At 37.4% G+C, this 17907-nt stretch overlaps 1 protein-coding gene across 1 annotated transcript in view; it reads left to right on the top strand.

The window, feature by feature from the left end:
- The window catches only part of myo6b (myosin VIb), a 58865-nt gene that overhangs the window by 25853 nt on the left and 15105 nt on the right, over positions 1 to 17907 (top strand). The window contains exons 12-26 of the mRNA XM_039667791.2: positions 723 to 867; positions 3088 to 3245; positions 4553 to 4644; positions 4884 to 4956; positions 7434 to 7561; positions 8656 to 8751; positions 8982 to 9152; positions 10009 to 10047; positions 11063 to 11156; positions 11806 to 11936; positions 12776 to 12853; positions 13003 to 13132; positions 13278 to 13368; positions 13760 to 13910; positions 17299 to 17507. Coding sequence (XP_039523725.1) covers positions 723 to 867; positions 3088 to 3245; positions 4553 to 4644; positions 4884 to 4956; positions 7434 to 7561; positions 8656 to 8751; positions 8982 to 9152; positions 10009 to 10047; positions 11063 to 11156; positions 11806 to 11936; positions 12776 to 12853; positions 13003 to 13132; positions 13278 to 13368; positions 13760 to 13910; positions 17299 to 17507 — 1786 coding nt within the window. The remainder of the gene's footprint in view (positions 1 to 722; positions 868 to 3087; positions 3246 to 4552; positions 4645 to 4883; positions 4957 to 7433; positions 7562 to 8655; positions 8752 to 8981; positions 9153 to 10008; positions 10048 to 11062; positions 11157 to 11805; positions 11937 to 12775; positions 12854 to 13002; positions 13133 to 13277; positions 13369 to 13759; positions 13911 to 17298; positions 17508 to 17907) is intronic.

The raw sequence follows: 17907 nt of genomic DNA, 5'->3' as shown, positions 1-17907 counted from the left end.
TAAAATACTACCCATCTCTTTATTTTAAGTTATAAGTCAAGTCAAGTCAAGTCACATTTATTTATATAGCGCTTTTCACAATACAGATTGTATCAAAGCAGCTTCACAGTGATAACATGAAAGTAGCACAACACAGATCAACAACATTGCTAAACACTAAATAACCCCAACTGAGCAAGCTCAAAGCAAGCCAAAAGCAAGGCGACAGTGGCAAGGAACCAAAATAAGTCGGTTGCAGTATAAACTTTTGGATCTGCCATTACCAATCACTAACGTTTGGTTGTGACGTATGATGACTCAGTCACTCCCTCTTTTCGCATGATTGGCCCAGTAAAAAATTGCCTGGAGAAAACCAAAGAATACAGCACAATCCCAGACGTAGTACTGAAGGAAAATGAAAATTGAGCAGAAGTACATAGGAGGGCGGAGCCAGGCTAAGAAAATGACATAAGAGAAATTTTTCAATATAGATGTACTGATTTTTTTTTTTTTTAAAGATTTTTTATTTTATTTTAGTCTGTAGTTGACATATATTTTGATCTAATTTGACAATGAGAAAACAAGTCATTAACTGCCAACAAGTCATTAACTGCTTTTATTTACTGAATGTATCAGTAAATAAAAAAAAAAAACATGAAGAATTATGTGCTTTGTAGACATAGCATAAGAAAAATATGAGACAAAGCTTTAAGATGACCATTAGAATTTGCATCTGATCTCAGGTGGCTGCATTTTGAAGAACCAGTCCAGTCAGACTCTGGAATACTGTGCTGAGCTGCTTGGCCTGGACCAGGACGACCTGAGAGTCAGCCTCACCACCAGGGTCATGCTCACCACTGCAGGGGGCGCCAAAGGCACAGTCATCAAGTGAGTGACCCCATATGTTTACCTTAACATCGGCTCAGCCAGTGGCCCGGGGGCAACTTGTTTTGTTTTAGATCTCTATTTGCATCCAAATGATGATCGAAAGACATCAAAAGTCAGCGCAGATCTCTACTTGGTATTTGACACACTCTTCTCACATCTCAATCTCCCTGCCATGCAAAACGTCTTCTAGTATTACATTTCATCATTTCGCCCCATTTGCATTCACATAACTAAATGAATCCTCGGTCGCCCACTCACAGATGAGAGGAGAGATGAAAATACTTAATCGCAGCTTTTCCATTAGAGATATGGTCAGTTTAATCAAATGTGGCAGAGACTAAAATTGGCTGAGGGGCCGTAATAGTCTAGGTTGCCATCGAAAGTCTTCTGAATTTCAAGTTTTTGTTTTTTTTTTACAAGAGAGGAGGCCTTGAACGACTAGGCTAGGGTATCAGTGAGGTTTTTCCACACTACTTCTTCTCCTAATGGTCAAAGATAAGACTCAGGTTTGCAAGTTTGTGAAACAAAAGCCCAATTCTTCTCAGCTTTCAACATGTAAAACCCACAGTCCAATTACTGCACACGGCAATTGTCAAAGGGGAGAGGAATTGGAAAAACTTGATTGCCTCGATTGAATCGTATGCTCCGTTCTCTGTTGCCCAGGTGGGGTTTTATATTCTGTGGCGTCTGAATGATAGGGCAGCGCTCGGTGGATTAATATTTAACCAAGCACAGATGCTGGACTGGGAGTGTTTGCACTGCATGAATAATGGATGTTTGTCTGAGGGAGTGGCCTAGGGTCTTTTAGGTATGATGAGAATCAAAGTCACAGGAGGTTTCTCCCTCCTCATTTGACTGGGACCAGATGCACAACCACGTACACATGCAATATGCGTTTTATGGAAAATTATGGAGACTGTATTCAAACAAGGCTACAGTGCCCCTTGCAATTCGCATCAATAGACACCGGAGAGGGCAGCAGCTTGTACCTGACCGAGCTTCATTTCAGAGCCGCATTGTGATTTTTAAAAATCTGTTAAATGCAACAAAAGCAGGTGACATTGAGAACGAAGAGTGCAGCAGCCTCTCGACTCACACGCTACAGAGGGAATACATTAATAGCATAAAAGCGACTTAATGAAAAGCAATCTCGCAGACTCGAGATCGAAGAGATTATTGTCAGGCAAGACCAGCTTTTATTAACTGTGCAGGCAATAAGAGTCGCACAGCAGGTATTCCCACAGTGGGACAGCATCTTCAAGAGAGCAAGAAGGTTTTATCATCCAGTTCTGAAGTTTCAGATAGTTGCCGGTATCCTTACACCTCCTGAGGATTGCGGGGAGCCACTGTGGCTTGTGATTATGAGCTGCTTTGCTTTAACAGGCGTGTGTTATTGAGATTTATTGTGTTTTCATGTAATATCGCTTGGCTGTTGCATTTTGAGCCCTTTAAGCTACACGGGGATTTCAAGTGCTGTTTGTATTGCGTTTATACATTTATCAAAGTATCCATTGCAAAATGAGTTTGAATTGAACCTTTTCCCTGTACTGTTTTCAGTTTAATTATGTAATTAATCTTCTGGATGACCAATTCATCAGTTTTTATTCACTTGATGAATAACAAAGATAATTTTTTTCTTGCGTTAAAAGTAGTTTGGGCCTTTTACACCCAGTTATTTTGCATACCATAAACACATTTTCTTGCATAGTCTTAAGAATTCGTCCTTTAGCACTCAGAAAAGCAGAAAATTTTCCCAATTTACCTTTGTCCCTATAAATACAAGGCACACAACACACACACAAACTAATTTCCTCTCTTATGCTGTTACCAAACAATTTTACTGACACAAATTTTAGCCTGTAAAGACCCCAATTATATTTTTTTGTCCTCTGACTTTATTTGACCCGACAATCTTTTTTTTTTAGACGTTTATACAGAGGTGATTTTTTTTTTTTTTTTTCAGCACCCTTGAGCATTTGCTATCATAATGGAATTGAGAGGAAAATAAATAAAATTTTGACTCCAAATTATTTCTGGTTGGAATTCTGCTTTCCCCTAAAGTGTTTTTACATATTTAGCTTGGAATGCTTAAACAGCAACTATCTTAAGAGTGCAAAGTTGGACGGAGTAAAACAGAATGGACATGTATTGATGAGGAGGCATTAGCAGAAGCCTTGGCCCAGATTTTGACTCCTCCTGTCCCACTTTGCTCCTCTCCAGGGTGCCTCTGAAGGTGGAACAGGCCAACAATGCCCGAGATGCTCTCGCCAAAGCCGTTTACAGCAGGCTCTTTGATCATGTGGTCAAACGGGTCAACCAGTGCTTTCCCTTTGATACGTCCTCCAACTTCATCGGCGTGCTGGACATCGCTGGCTTTGGTGAGCTTGTGAGATAGCCACAATGGATGGGTCACGTTGTCTTGCACTGAATTTCCTAATTTACCTGTTTCCTCAGTGGCTCTTAAATTTTCAAACATGTCAACCTAAGAAATTATGCATCTGAGAGATGAGGCAACCTAGTCTTTAATACAGTCAGCCCCAAACATTTGAGACCACCTTTGAAACATCTAGTATTATCAATTTTGATTTGGAACTGAAGTAGTGCAGAATCTTACATATTTCTTGTTCATTTTATGTTTCAATGATTTTTAGTTCAATTTCGTTTTTTTATTTTATTTTTAATTCTAAAACTCTAAACTGTGATTCCCCAATTTTCTGTTGTCTCAGACCTTTTGACCCCACTTAATGTAATGTCAGAGTTCTTTCTGAGCTATCTTAAAGCACTTAAAAAATATTATTTTAAATTATTATATTATATATAATAATTTACAATAATATATATATATATATATATATATATATTATTATATTAAGGATGTCGATGCCTCTCAGACTGTAAAACTAGTTTACCTATGGGTACCAATAAAGTAACCTGATAAAACATTTATAAAGTAATTACTGTAATTTAAGTACTTTTGAAAAAGTAAGGTATTCTATAAAATCCTATATAAAACAATAGTGGATTTAACATCAAAATTTAACATCTAATCTTAAAATTTTTGTTTTTAATGGAACCTTCTCTCTATGAATACTTTGGTCAGTTCAAGAATTATTTATGCAATTTTGTATTATTTATTTGAATTAATTAAAAGAGCAGTTTCATCTATCCTTGTTTGTATTGTTCAACTGGTCGAGGTTGATATGATTTAGAAAGTAATTAGTTATAAGTAATGGAATACTTTCTATACTAATTACACTGTTGGATATGTTAATTAGTAGCTAGTAATTAATTACTGGGTAAGCATGCTATACGATAGACATGTTTGGGAATTGCGTATCTCCAATTTAAGTGCAAAGCTGTCAGTTTTTTTTATTTAAACTGAAATTACATCCCACGATAACAGATTTAGCTACTGTAACTGACTTGAAATGTTCCATTAATGTTAAACTTAGTATAATAAACATATCATTGAATGTGACTGATTGAATATAGAGAAGACGTAGTGATTCACTAGCTATTAGCATGTCTTATGGTGAAAATAAGGTTGAGAATACATGTGGTAAGATGAACGATAATTGCTTTTCACTAACAGTGTTTCTGTAATAATGTAACTGTTAAATGCCTTTAGAGACATACCTAGCGCATGAATCACAAAATGCTTTTTTTTTTTAATATTCCTGTTCAGAGTATTTTGAGCACAACAGCTTCGAGCAGTTCTGCATCAACTATTGTAATGAAAAGCTGCAGCAGTTCTTTAATGAACGCATACTGAAAGAGGTGAGTCATGAATGTTATTGGGATTTTTAACATTGATCAGTGACTCATAAATATGCTCTCCTTAAAAATAACACATGAAGCTATTTCATCTGTATGTATCTTTTTTTATCGCAAGCTAACTCTTCTGTTTGAACAATTCCAATTTAACTTTTTCCAGCAAATTAAGTTAAGCATTTTTTCACTTTCAGCAAAAACCCATGCACATTTACTTTGTTTTTGTTTTTCCTCTTCCTCCCCAGGAGCAAGAGCTGTATCAGAAAGAAGGTCTGGGAGTAAATGAAGTTCATTATGTTGATAATCAGGACTGCATTGGTGAGTGTCCCTGTGACACTGAATAATGATCTGCCTCCATTTCAATCATTACTGGATGCACTACGGCAATATAAAGTCCTCCATATGCGGAAATGCTAGGGCCTCTAAATCCAAAATGTGTTACAATGCAAATGTAATTTCTTCTCAAATTAAGGCCTTCAAATGATGATAACATTCATTTGTATACATTGCCATCTCTGTTAATCTCCTGACAAAACATGGCGAAAATGAATGTTCCAGCAGAAATGCATGCTGGGTACTTGAGATAACACAGGATTGAATCCTGAGAATGACCTCTCTCACTTTTGAAGCCACTGGAGAAGGTTTCGTAGATAAGATGAAGAGTTCACACTTTTAGTTTTTTGATGCCGGCTCTAAAAGTGATCTCTCGAGCAGTGCAGTCTGACCCAAATCACCCATCAGTAACAGAAAGTCAGTTCAAACTCAGGACACACTACGAAATTTTCACCCACTTCGCTGAATGCAAATACTATCATCAGACCGAAGTCTGCTGTCTGAAAGAATCACATTCAGAACCAATACCTTTTATCTTTTAAAGGTCCCCTGACTTTCCTGGGTTGCCCTTAAAACATTGGTTTGTTTTTAGAACAAAAATAGTCATAATTTAGAAATAAAAGGCATTTTTCCTAGCCTGATTTTAGCCTCTGATTTGAACGCTCTGTTTGAAGGGGCGTGTCTGCTCTGGGATTCAGTGTAACCGGCCACTGCTGTGATTGGCTGACATGCTTGCATATGAAATAGCTATGTATTACATGTGAAACTCTCACGAATACTTTTACTACAGCTATTATACGTTTTTTCCTATTACAGCTATCGAGATTACCGAATCGTGAGAAGTGTTTGAAGTATTTAGATCTATTCCCATCACATAAAATGTTGCTGTGATGAGCATTGAGCAAGCAGAGGACAGTCTGTTGATCGCGAGAATGAAGATCTTCTGCACTTTCTCTAATGCTTTCACCAATGCAGACACGATGATGTACATACAGTAAGAGCTTCATTGTGCAGTGCTTTCATAACGAGTTAAACTCGCCAGATAAACTTGCGCTGTATGGAAAGATTGTTCTTTGATTGCTTTCTGTATAATTTGTTCACAATTGTAAATGAGATTATTTTCATCCTACTTAAAGAAACGGTGTGAAGTTGGTATTTTAGTCACTGGCTTGACTTACTGATGAATAAACAGTATCGAACGATTTTGAGAGAAAGATTAATTTACCTGTTTGAACTTGAACAATTAGGCTGCACATCAGAAATTGTTGCTTGGTAGCTCGATCGATTTATTTTCAGACGTTCATCGAGTTGAGGAAACAGTCGTCGGTGAAACGTTTGGAGCGTACAAAATTTGAAAATATAATTAACCCATTGTTTCTTCAGAGGCTCGGATGAAGGAACTAAAAAATACTTTTGTGTTCAATTTGTACATCCGAACACTGATGAACTGCCATGTTTGCAAGCCATGATATCTCTCGAGGAAACAAGTCAAATCTCAAAGCTATTTCTCTAGGAAAAACTAAAATCGCGCCTGCGTGTTCGGACTTACTGTTCCTAGCTCGTTTTCTCATGGTCGGGCCAAATTCTCCGGGCGGGCAAAGCAGAGAAAGGGGAGGTAACCTTTCCCCCGTATGATATTATACAGGGCAGATTCAAGATCAGCTCGTCTGAGCTGCAGAGAAGAGAAAAATATCCAAAGCTCGGTTTACACCGATTGAAAATTCTAGACACGAGGGGACCAAATACAGGCTAGGGGAACTCATATTAATGTTAAAAAACCTCAGAAAATGGAAATTTCATGTCAGGGGACCTTTAAGTCGACCTGCATTTTTACCCAAATGATTTATCGTAGATCTTCTTCCTATGCACCTATGGTTTTTTGCCCAAACTGTCAAAACTCAACAGCTTGTGTGAGATTGCACAGTCTGCAGGTGGCTTGACATAACATCTCGCCTCTGATGCGGTGTGTGCTGTGCAAAAAGTAGGAACCCAACACCTGCATCGCAGATGTCACTTCTGTTTCCCGAGGGGAAAGACTTGCTTTCCATTTATCAGCTCTGCTTTTACTAATTCTCCTGATAGTGATGCAACACATGTCCTTGTGACTTCCAAATGGACACGCAGGTCCTTTCCCTGCATGTCTCCTCATCAATCACCTCACATTTATCCTCGGGTGTCTGCTCATGCAAATACATGACTGAGCGTGCGTCCACACCTTTCTCACCTGCACACGTCTCAGATGAATTATGCATACGAAGTATGCCTTCGCACTGATTATCAAAAAGGTCCATGTGTGCCCCCCGACTTTGCATTTGTCCATTAAACTTGCTGAGTTCTACTTCACTTTGGATAATACCTTCTGCAGGGAGATTGAATATATGAATTCACTATTCACCTCGTTTTTGTTGCATGAAAGTTTCTGCATTCAGTCCAGAACTTGTCTCTGTGACTTTGCTTTGCAGATCTGGTTGAGGCAAAGCTGGTGGGTATCTTGGATATTCTGGATGAGGAGAACCGTCTTCCCCAGCCCAGTGATCAGCACTTTGCAGAGACCGTTCACAGCAAGCACAAAGTTCACTTCCGTCTCACTGTAAGCTATGGTTTGGTTCTTTTCAATAGCCAAGTCTATATATAGAAAAGAAAAGCTGGAAAGTCTGCAGGATAAGTGTTGTACAGTATCTCAGTAATGCAATAAATAAATAATAATACATTTCAAAAATATCCTTAGTTCTGAACACCAAATCAATTTTCACTTTCTGCATTTTGACTGGGCCTTCAGTGTCATTCTGATGTTATCTTAAAAAAATGTGTAGTGGAAGATGGAGTAAGATGCCCCCTTACACACACACACACACACACACCTTTAATTTTCCTTTTAACTGTAGATGTCACTGAATCTCATCTCAGCACATTTATTTAATAGCAATTCTCTTATTAATCTTGAACATCACTATTTGAAATCTATTACATGTGAAGAATTTTAATAATTCATTTAGATTTGAATTGTTAACGTATGTATTGTGATTTGATTTGAAGTGAAAAGTTAAAGTTAGATCCTTGGTCATTTTTGATGTATATTTCAAACATCCTTTTTTGTATCTGTAAAATGATATGTGTAACCCTTTTTTGGGATTCATTTGATTTGTCATTGTTCAACTTTTGTCAAAATACAAATACATTACTTTAGAATTTTTGATATAGTATTTCAAATGATTTACGCCTTTAAAAAAAGAAATCATACTATATTAATCATATTATGATATTAAATCATATGTCCTAGGTGGGGGGGGTGGGGGGTGGGGGGGGGGGGGGTAGGTCAACTTACTATAATGGGACAAATGGCCCTTTTTCATGATTTTCAATTTTGTGTTTAAATAATTGAGTTAGCTATTATCGGTTATTTCCCTTAACAATATAATGGATGAAGCATCATTATTCTATTGGATAACATAATACATTTTAATGCATTAAAAATTCACAATGCATTAGACTCCATTAATTTTCTTTATGTAAAATATTATTTGTTGTTTTATTTATTTTGATATATGGGATTTATATATGACCTGGGCATTTCTAGTTTTTATGCGATTCACCCTGACCTTCCATCAATGTCAAGACCCAAAAATGAAGGAAATCATAACCATAATGCTGCAAAGATGGATTCTGTGTGGACTTTTTTTTCAGGTGCCTAGGAAGTCAAAGCTTACAGTCCACAGGAATTTGAGAGATGATGAAGGTTTCATCGTTAGACATTTCGCTGGTGCTGTGTGCTATGAGACTGTAAGTTCCTAATTCTCTCAGTTCATTCTGAATTCTTTTATGTATATAAACCATTGTGTTGTTTTATTTCTGTAATGTAATAGTCGTTAACATAGGTTAATTAATTTCTTTCACACTGTAAAATCAATTGGGGACTTGGGGGAATCCCTTTGGTAAAGTTGTTTTTTTTTTTGTGTGGTTGACTGTGTTTATTTCTGTGCCCTGTGGGTTTTGTGTATGTGTGTGAGCAGACCCAGTTTGTGGAGAAGAATAATGACGCCCTCCACATGTCTTTGGAGAGCCTGGTGTGTGAGTCGAAGGACAAGTTTGTCCGGGATCTCTTTGAGAACAACTCCAATTCCAAGGACTCAAAGCAGAAGGCTGGCAAACTCAGCTTTATCAGTGTGGGAAACAAATTCAAGGTGATCTTTCCTTTAGCTTATATTCTCCTGATAGCCAAAAAAAAAGCACATTGTCAAAGGCATTAATAAGTCTGAAGTTATGACAAAAAAAAATTAAGCCCTCAAGACTACAGGCTTTCCTCAGATCAGGAGTTCCTCAAGGCTTTGTATTTGGACCGCTGTAGGTTTTGTTTTATGGGGCTAGATGTCTTCTTTTTGTTCTTCTTGATAGTTGTAGGTTTTAAAAGATTTTGTGAGAGACAATTGATCTTTTACCTGGTGATCTAATTCCTTTTCTTCTAACTTTTGCCCTTTCTCAATCCTCCTTTCTTAGACCTTCTCCTGTTTCTTCAACCTTTCCCTGTGAAAAGTTCTGGTGCTGAAATAAATGTAGAAAGAGAGAAAAAAACTGAAGCTTTTGTAGGGTAAGCCTGGCTGAAATATTCAGTGCCAGCACCACAGGATAACCTGCAACCTCATAAACAAATGTTTGTCTTAAGTTTCTCCCACCCTTCTCCTTCACCCACTTGGTCCATTGACATGTCTTTGTGTGTATGTTGCTGCCACATTTTTAGTCTCTGCTGTTGTTGTTTGTCATGTCATTGCTGAAGAAATCATACACAAAGGAATTCATACTATTAGGGAGCTCTCACTGTAAACACATCACCATGTCATTTATGTCAAAAGATCTTTGTAATTGGACCAATCACCAGTATAATGCATGTCTTTTACTGCATGTGTCAACATGTAATACCATTTGCATGGCAGTGACTCTACAACTGTGTGTTTAAAATGATTTTATTTTTATGCAAAAAATATGCTCTATATTAAAATGTACAGGATTCACTCACATTTCTTTTCTGATCAAATTTCATAGACCCAACTGAACCTTCTACTGGAAAAGCTTCGCAGTACAGTGAGTAATGAGTTTAATGTTATTCATTTATTATTTTAAAAATGTTAGCCACTTGTTTTGATTATTACTGAGTGTGTCTAATGCATGCCGCAGACCAGGCGGCACAGCAAAAAAAATGCAAAATGACAGTTGCTGATTTATGGCACTGGTAAATGACACATTATATTAAAAAGAAAAAAAAAATGGTTGTTTACTTCGCATGACTGTATCTACAGTACCTGTCGTTGGCCAGAATATGCTGTATGGACTTTTTCACAGACTGCGATGATGCAAAAAATGTAAATCTAGAAAAAATGTATATTTTATTTTGTTAAATTAATGTTATATTATTCTGGCATTAAATAACAAATAAACTAGTCAAGTCGGCTGTGCTGTAATTTCCTCTTTTGGAAAGTTGTAGAAATTCAATAGTCATGTTCTCCCATTTATACTACTGTTCAAAAGTTTTTTTTACATTTATTCATCAAGGGTGCATTAATTTGTTGCAAATTAACTGTAAAGACATGCATAATGATACAGAAGATGTATGTTATTTCAAATAAATGCTATTCTGTTGAATTCACATTATCAAAGAATCCTGAAAAAACGTGCATCACCATTTCCAAAAAAACAGCACAACTGTTTTTTTAACATTTAGAATAAAGAGAAATGTTTCTTAAGTACCAAATCAGCATATTAGAATAGTTTCTGGAGAATCATGTGACACTGAAGACTGGAGTGATGGCTGCTGGAATTTAGTTTTGCCATCACAGGAATAAATTACATTTGAAAACATTAAAATAGAAAACTGTTATTTTAAAATGTAATGATATTTCACAGTATTATTGTTTACTGGGGGGAAATGCACCTTTGGTGAGCACAAACTCTAAAAAAAAATGTATGTTTCTGTTTTTCTGTTTATGTCCATTCTAGATACCCTATGGCCATTTAGCCAATGGGCTTGCCATGCTGACTATACATATAATATTGTTTGCTCTCTGTTCAAATGTAATAACTTCTCATGTCCATTGTAAAGGGCTCTAGTTTCATCCGTTGCGTGAAGCCTAATCTGAAGATGGTGAGCCACCAGTTTGAAGGAGCTCAGATTCTGTCTCAACTGCAGTGCTCAGGTATGTATATGATTATATAGGTGTCTTTTTTCCCCCTTTCCAATTCATCTCGCAGCCCTTGTTGTAATGCTTCAAATATTTCAATTTATGAAAACCCTCCACAAATACCCAGCAATCATCAGTTGGAGTGCCTTTTGTTTTTTTTAAACAAATCCCGATGTTGCCTATGGAGTGGCCATATTAAATGCAAGCTCCACTGATTTTTCATTATCTTTTGAGGTGGCGTTACCACAAGAGTGTTTTGAAGGTTTGTGTTATTGAGTTTAATAGGATGTTAGCAAAGTTTTAGAAATAAACTTTCAGGCAAGAGACATAAAAAGAGCATAGCCTAGAAGTTGCGCTTGCATCTCGTTTTGCCAATTAGTTTGAGACCTTTGTTGACTAGTTTTGCAGTACATGAGGTAAATGTAGACTCATCAACTTGCCTACTAGCAAGTACGTACTCGCTTCCTAAATTATACTGCCTGATCTGTGAGGTTTGTTGACATAGGCAAGCTCACAGTGTTCAGGCACAGGCTGGCTGCACATTACTAAAAATAATATGTTGAATCTTCCTTTAAACTTGGTTTATGCTTTAGTTCCAGCCTTCAATACAGCAAATCCTGTATCTTCACTGGCTACATTATCTGTGCTTCTCCTCTCCTCTCAGGCATGGTATCAGTGCTGGACCTGATGCAGGGTGGCTTCCCTTCCCGAGCTCCGTTTCATGAGCTTTACAACATGTACAAGCAGTACATGCCCAACAAGCTTACAAGGCTTGATCCTCGACTCTTTTGCAAAGTAAACCTTCATTGTATATTTTGATCTTTATCATTGCATTTCATTCTATTCGGATTGTTATTCTTGTGTACGTAATTCGGGTTAGTATGATCGATGATAGCGTGCAGAGTTATTTTTAGAAATGACTATATGACCTTTCATATTGTTTTTCCAAAGCACGTACAGAGTAATCCCTCATTGTTTTCCATTATAAATTATAGTGGTTTATCATCAGTAGTTACAGATACACTTGGAAGTCCAATTGCATTTTAATCATGCACCCGTGGTTAGATATAAAGTATTTACTTCATCTAAAAATGTCAAATTGGATTCCACGCTAATACAGTATATGCAATTAATGATTGATGGCAATTATTGAAAATGAATTATAGCATCATGCTTGTAATGCAATATCTAGAGTATAATCAAGGCTCAACAAAAAGGTCTTTTTTTTTCTGTTTTCTCTGACAGACCTTTAGGACTGCTTTTCATTCAAGTACATATTAGGAGCATATTTCTATTTTTCATTAAATGTCGTTTTTTTTTTCTCCTTCAAACAACCCTAAAGTAAAAATTTTCACAAAATTTGATCCACTATGAAGTAAATCTTTGCTGGGAAGTGGCATAAGTTTAAAAACATTACTGATTTGATTGTTTTCTAACTAATTCTAACTCACAAGTCACTTTCACAATAATGTAAAATTTAAGTTTGCAAGGCATTAAATAAAAATGAAAATGTACACTGAAACGTAATAGCGTAAGCACTGGCCCGAAACCGTAAAGTCATTACTTGTTGATCTCTAAATGTCATTTAATAAAGAATGCGTTCCACTGTCTGATTGTATTGTCTCCTCCTACAGGCTCTGTTTAAAGCACTGGGCCTCAACGAGAATGATTACAAGTTTGGCTTGACCAGGGTTTTCTTCCGCCCCGGGAAGGTGATAATTTCTCATAATATATCTCATGTGGATTGGAATAATACAAGACTGTTAAAACCGCTATCCTGTTTCATTAAGCTGGTGCACATGGGAGCCTCGTAAACCAGAATGCAGCTACATAAATCTCAACGTGTGTGTGTTTGCCTCAGTTTGCAGAGTTCGACCAGATCATGAAGTCTGATCCGGAGCACCTGGCCGAGCTTGTAAAACGGGTCAATAAGTGGCTGGTGTGCAGCCGCTGGAAGAAGGTCCAGTGGTGCACACTGTCGGTTATTAAATGTACGTCACCCTTCATGACCCAAGCAAACTGCCTTTCATAAAAGCAATTAGAAGCATCCCACACCCTCCCCTTCATCTTTGCAATGTTACAGTTAGATGCTGTTGATGAGTTCGCATCTTTTCCTCTCTCTTTCACTTGCCACAGTGAGGAACAAAATGAGATTCAGGGCCAGTGCTTGCATCAAGATTCAGAAGACGGTTCGCATGTGGCTGTGCAAAAAAAGACACAAGACTCGGTATGTACACACACCAGCATTACACCGTGAAAAGTTTTTAAAACCTTTACCTAATATATTTTGATAATAATACTTATTTTACCAATACTTTTATTACACTTTATGTAACACACATACAGTATATACATATATAGGTTGTATTTTATTTACTTATATGACATTTGCATGCAAAATATTGAGTAAAAAATACCTAATCCTAACCCCAAAAGTTAAAAAAACCTGCTAAACATTTACAAATTTATATATATATATATATATATATATATATATATATATTTAAATAAACATATATATATATATATATATTTAAATAAATATATATATATATAAATTTAAAAAAATTAATAGACTGGACAAAAAGATAACTCAAATGTCTTCATTCTCATGGTAGCATTGATGGCCTGGTGAAGGTGAAAAATTTGAGGAAAAGGATGGAGAAGTTCAACGAGGCTGTGAACGGACTCAAAGAGGGTAAACAGGAAGTGAGCAAACAGGTCGAGGAACTGGCCGCCTCCACCGACGCCCTCATTGCCAAGATCAAGGTGAGGTTTTCCACTGGAAAAGCGCCCAAGGTTGACAAACCCCTTTCACCTCCTCCAGCTTACAAAGCTCAATGATGTTACGCGGTGTAGCTCTTTTCTTAGCCTTCGTTCGTGTATCAGTTTCCATGCATAATTCAACATGTGTGTGTTTTTCCATGTCCTGATGAAGGCGGTCTAAAGCTGTGGCTAGAATTGTCTGCCAGCTTCGAGTCTCTGGAGTTCTCTCTTTTTTTAGGGAACAAAGAAAGATAGCTGACACTTTTCGTTTAGTTGTGCAGAAATTCTAGTGCTCACAGCCGAGTAAATAAATACAAAGTATGCAAATCGACAGTCCGACAATGAGTTTTCTGTGTGCAGATCATCATTGACATTCACACCACATGCTGTCAAGACTATTTTCAAGGTTTTGCCGCATTATGCCGTTTCTAGTGTTCATTTCTTGCCTTCCCCTGAACTTTCAGCTGCGGCTGATTGAATGCAGTATATGCATTGTTGTATTCTCTACGTGGAGCCCAACCTCATCTGTCAGATTCGGAGTGCATTATTGACAGGGAGCTCGAGAGACATTGCGCCCTCTCCCTGATAGATAGCTGGCACAAGAGCTGAAACTTTTCTACCTGAACACTTCATTCCTCCCTCCAAATGAGATGCGCTGTGCACTTCTGCACCAGTGATGGCCCTCTTTGTTATTAGCATAGCACTTTTTGATTAGCATCTGTCTTTTGATTGGCAATGCCTTCTATTACCTTACCATCTGGACTGGAGATTACTGTGGCCTCCCTGGCTAATAACGCAGATTGTGTCAATGGCTGTCATTCAAAACGCTGGCGTTAACTCATCTAGCGTTAGGGGGTGAGATGGACCTTGTCATTGAGTCCCTGCCCCCCTGCGGTACAATGATCATTCATAATGCTTGCATCCCTCCACGCTCCTCTGGTGCTCTGCCAGATGGCACAAAATCCACATCCAGGTTTAATGAATATCTGCAGGATATTAATACAACTGCGGTGCATGATGTGGCCCAGCGTTGCCACTGTCGTCCATTAAATACAGTCACCACTGAGTTGCTGCCACTTTCTACACTTTGAAAACTGTTTATAGTTTTTTAACGAAGCACAGGAGACAAATCCTCTACTGTAGAGTGCAACCAAGTGGCCCGCCCTGTCATCATTTGTCATATTTTATTCACCCTGATGTTACTTTATAGATAAACAAAAAGTATTCAAGCAGAATGTCCAAGTTTCTGTTTTCCATACAATTAAAGTGCATAGTGATTTATACTGTCAAGCTTCAAAAAGTACACAAAGCATCATAAATGTAAAAAATATGACTGACACACTATATTCTAATATACTATAATCTTTTAATAAACAATGGGAAATCGATCAAATACAAGTTATTCACAGAAAAACTTTCTGTCAGTTACATTTGCAGACAGCTTGATTCGCCATTATTGCATCATCAGTGCAAAGTTGAAAACAAGCACAAATTACATTAGTAAGTATTTTTGCTAGATGATTTTTAGTAGTTTTTTTGGTAATTTTGGTCTGTTCATGGCATGCTAATTGACATTACATCATATAAATGAATGACGACCCAACTTATACCCAATCAAACTGCATTTACGTTTATATTTAATAATTTAGCAAACACTTTTGTTCAAAGCAACTTACAAATAAGGAGAAATAATAGAAGCAGTTAGGACTAACAAAAGAACAACAATATGTAACTGATGCAACAAGTCACTGTTAGTCTAGCACAGTGCATGCAAGCAAGGCTTTTTCTTATTATTATTTTAAATAAAGAAAATAGAAATAGAATAGAAAGTGTTATTATTAATGGGTCTAGTGTAGAAGAAAAAGATTCTTGAAAATGGCTACAGACTCAGCTATGCAGGTCATTCCACCAGCAGGGAATATGCCGCGCTGTCTTTATTTTATCTGTAATACGGTCCGTCAAACTTACTAAACTGTTTTTTGACATACAACCCTCCTTTTATTGGTAAATTCCCAACATTATAGAAAATACATCTTGTTGTTGCACATGTAATTTGGAAACTATGTATTCAGGTAAAGAGGCAAGTGAATGTAGCTTCGTTTGCCAGTTATCTCAAAATGCAAGCGTTGAATCAGATTCTGTGGTGGACCACATGAACAACTAAACTTCTAATAATTGTCCAAAAGCAAAATATCTCTCAGTTTGCACAAAGAAAATTATTAGATTAAAAAAAAAAAAATCATAAAAGGGTAAATAGTCTAAATAACGCTTGTACTTTTTCATGACATTAAACTTCCATGATTTGTTTTCTCCATTAAATACAAAAATTATTATTTAGCCAGTTTGCATCTGGAGAAAGCATCTGTTACACTTTTTTTCTCTTTCTTTTCAATATTTATGACGAGTCATCGACTGTCTAACTTTTTGACACCTGGATAGATTGCCCCTATGTAATTTCACTATTTACTCATCTTCTACTGTTGTATTTAGTGTTTCAACATAACCTGATGATGATGCATTTTTAAGTAATTAATTCCAAAGTCATCCGCAAGCGAGCTGACTCTCGACATCACTGTTGCTGCGTTCCATTCTGAGGGGCTCATCCCTATACCCTAATCCCTTCGAAGTGTTTACCCTCTAGAGTGAGAGCATCAAAGTGATGAAGGGTGTAGCGGACCAAAACACTGCTCATTGGAAAGCACTTTAGCATCACCTTGCCGAGCCAATTAAGGAGGCACTATAATTGTGTACGCTGCTTGACGGTAGAAAAGCCTTTTTTTGTGCCAAACAAATTAAACCTGTACAAAGAAACATGGCAGCGACGTGTCCACCAGTCGTACCCTTCAAAATCCTTCATTTCCAACGGCCCTTTGAAGTGGCCAGTTTTGAGCACTTCAGTTTGGAATGACCCTTCAATATGGTGGCCTTGATTGTTTTTCACTCCAAAGTGCCCTGCAGATTCATCCCATTTGGAACATAGCCTGTTTTTGATGGACTTAGATAGAATATCCACCCTTGAAAAGCTGTGGCCATGCTGAGTTAATCGCTGTTGTTTAATTGTATAAAATGCTTTTATGATAATTTTTGTTGACCTTTTTCGCTCATTTGGAGCTTGGCAGTATAAATTGACATCCACTTTCATTTTATCGAAAACTGAAGCTTGTCTTTCTATTGAGTTGAACATTCAATGTAACCAGTCAAGTGTCTGAACATATGACTCCTAAGAGCCTCTTATTTTTAGTGAATCAAAAACATAGTGTTTACCCAGTGTTGCCTTATTTCTGAAAAGAATGACTCTCATGAGCCAGTTCTTGTAATGAATTGCTCAAAAAGACATTATAACTAAAATGTACTCAAATAAATCAATTTTAACTCTCTTTTTGTCTCTCAGTCCACCGTGATGAGCCGCGACGAGATCGAGCAAGAATATGAGGGCCTGGTCAAACGCTCGGAGCATCTCCTATCCTCAATGCAGAAGAAAAAGCAGGAGCAGGAGGAGACGGAGAGACTCAAGCGCATTCAGGAGGAGATGGAGAAAGAGCGGAAGAGACGCGAAGAGGAGGAGCAGTTACGCAAACAGGAGGAAGAAGACCGCCGCATGTGAGTCACGTTACAAGTTCAGTACAGAAAAACCTGTACATTAGGTCAGAGTCCCAGCACATTTGAAAGAAGAACAGGAGTTGAAAAAAAGGGTGTAGGAGGGGATTGGCAGAAAGATTAATATATCACTGGAGGGTTCGGCTTGACCTGCTCTCTCTTATGCATTCTCCAGAGCCTGCTGTCATGGACAGCATCTGTCATCATTTCACGAATCAGGTCATGATGATATTTCTATGTTTATAGTCTTGTCAAAAAAAAAAAAAAAATTAGTTCCACACCAGCATAAGCAACAACAGTAACTTCTGTTATTTAGAGTTTGGTGTGGCCCGTTCTCCCTGGAGCCCTTCCGTATGGATTATTTTATTTTCTACACGTTCCTGTTCATTTAAAGGTGCTATAT

The sequence above is a fragment of the Pimephales promelas genome, chromosome 15 (assembly GCF_988280905.1).
Source record: "Pimephales promelas chromosome 15, fPimPro1.hap1.1, whole genome shotgun sequence".
NCBI classification, from domain to species: Eukaryota; Metazoa; Chordata; class Actinopteri; order Cypriniformes; family Leuciscidae; genus Pimephales; species Pimephales promelas.
Note: the sequence above shows the minus strand (reverse complement) of the source record. Positions and strands in the feature narration are given on the sequence as shown.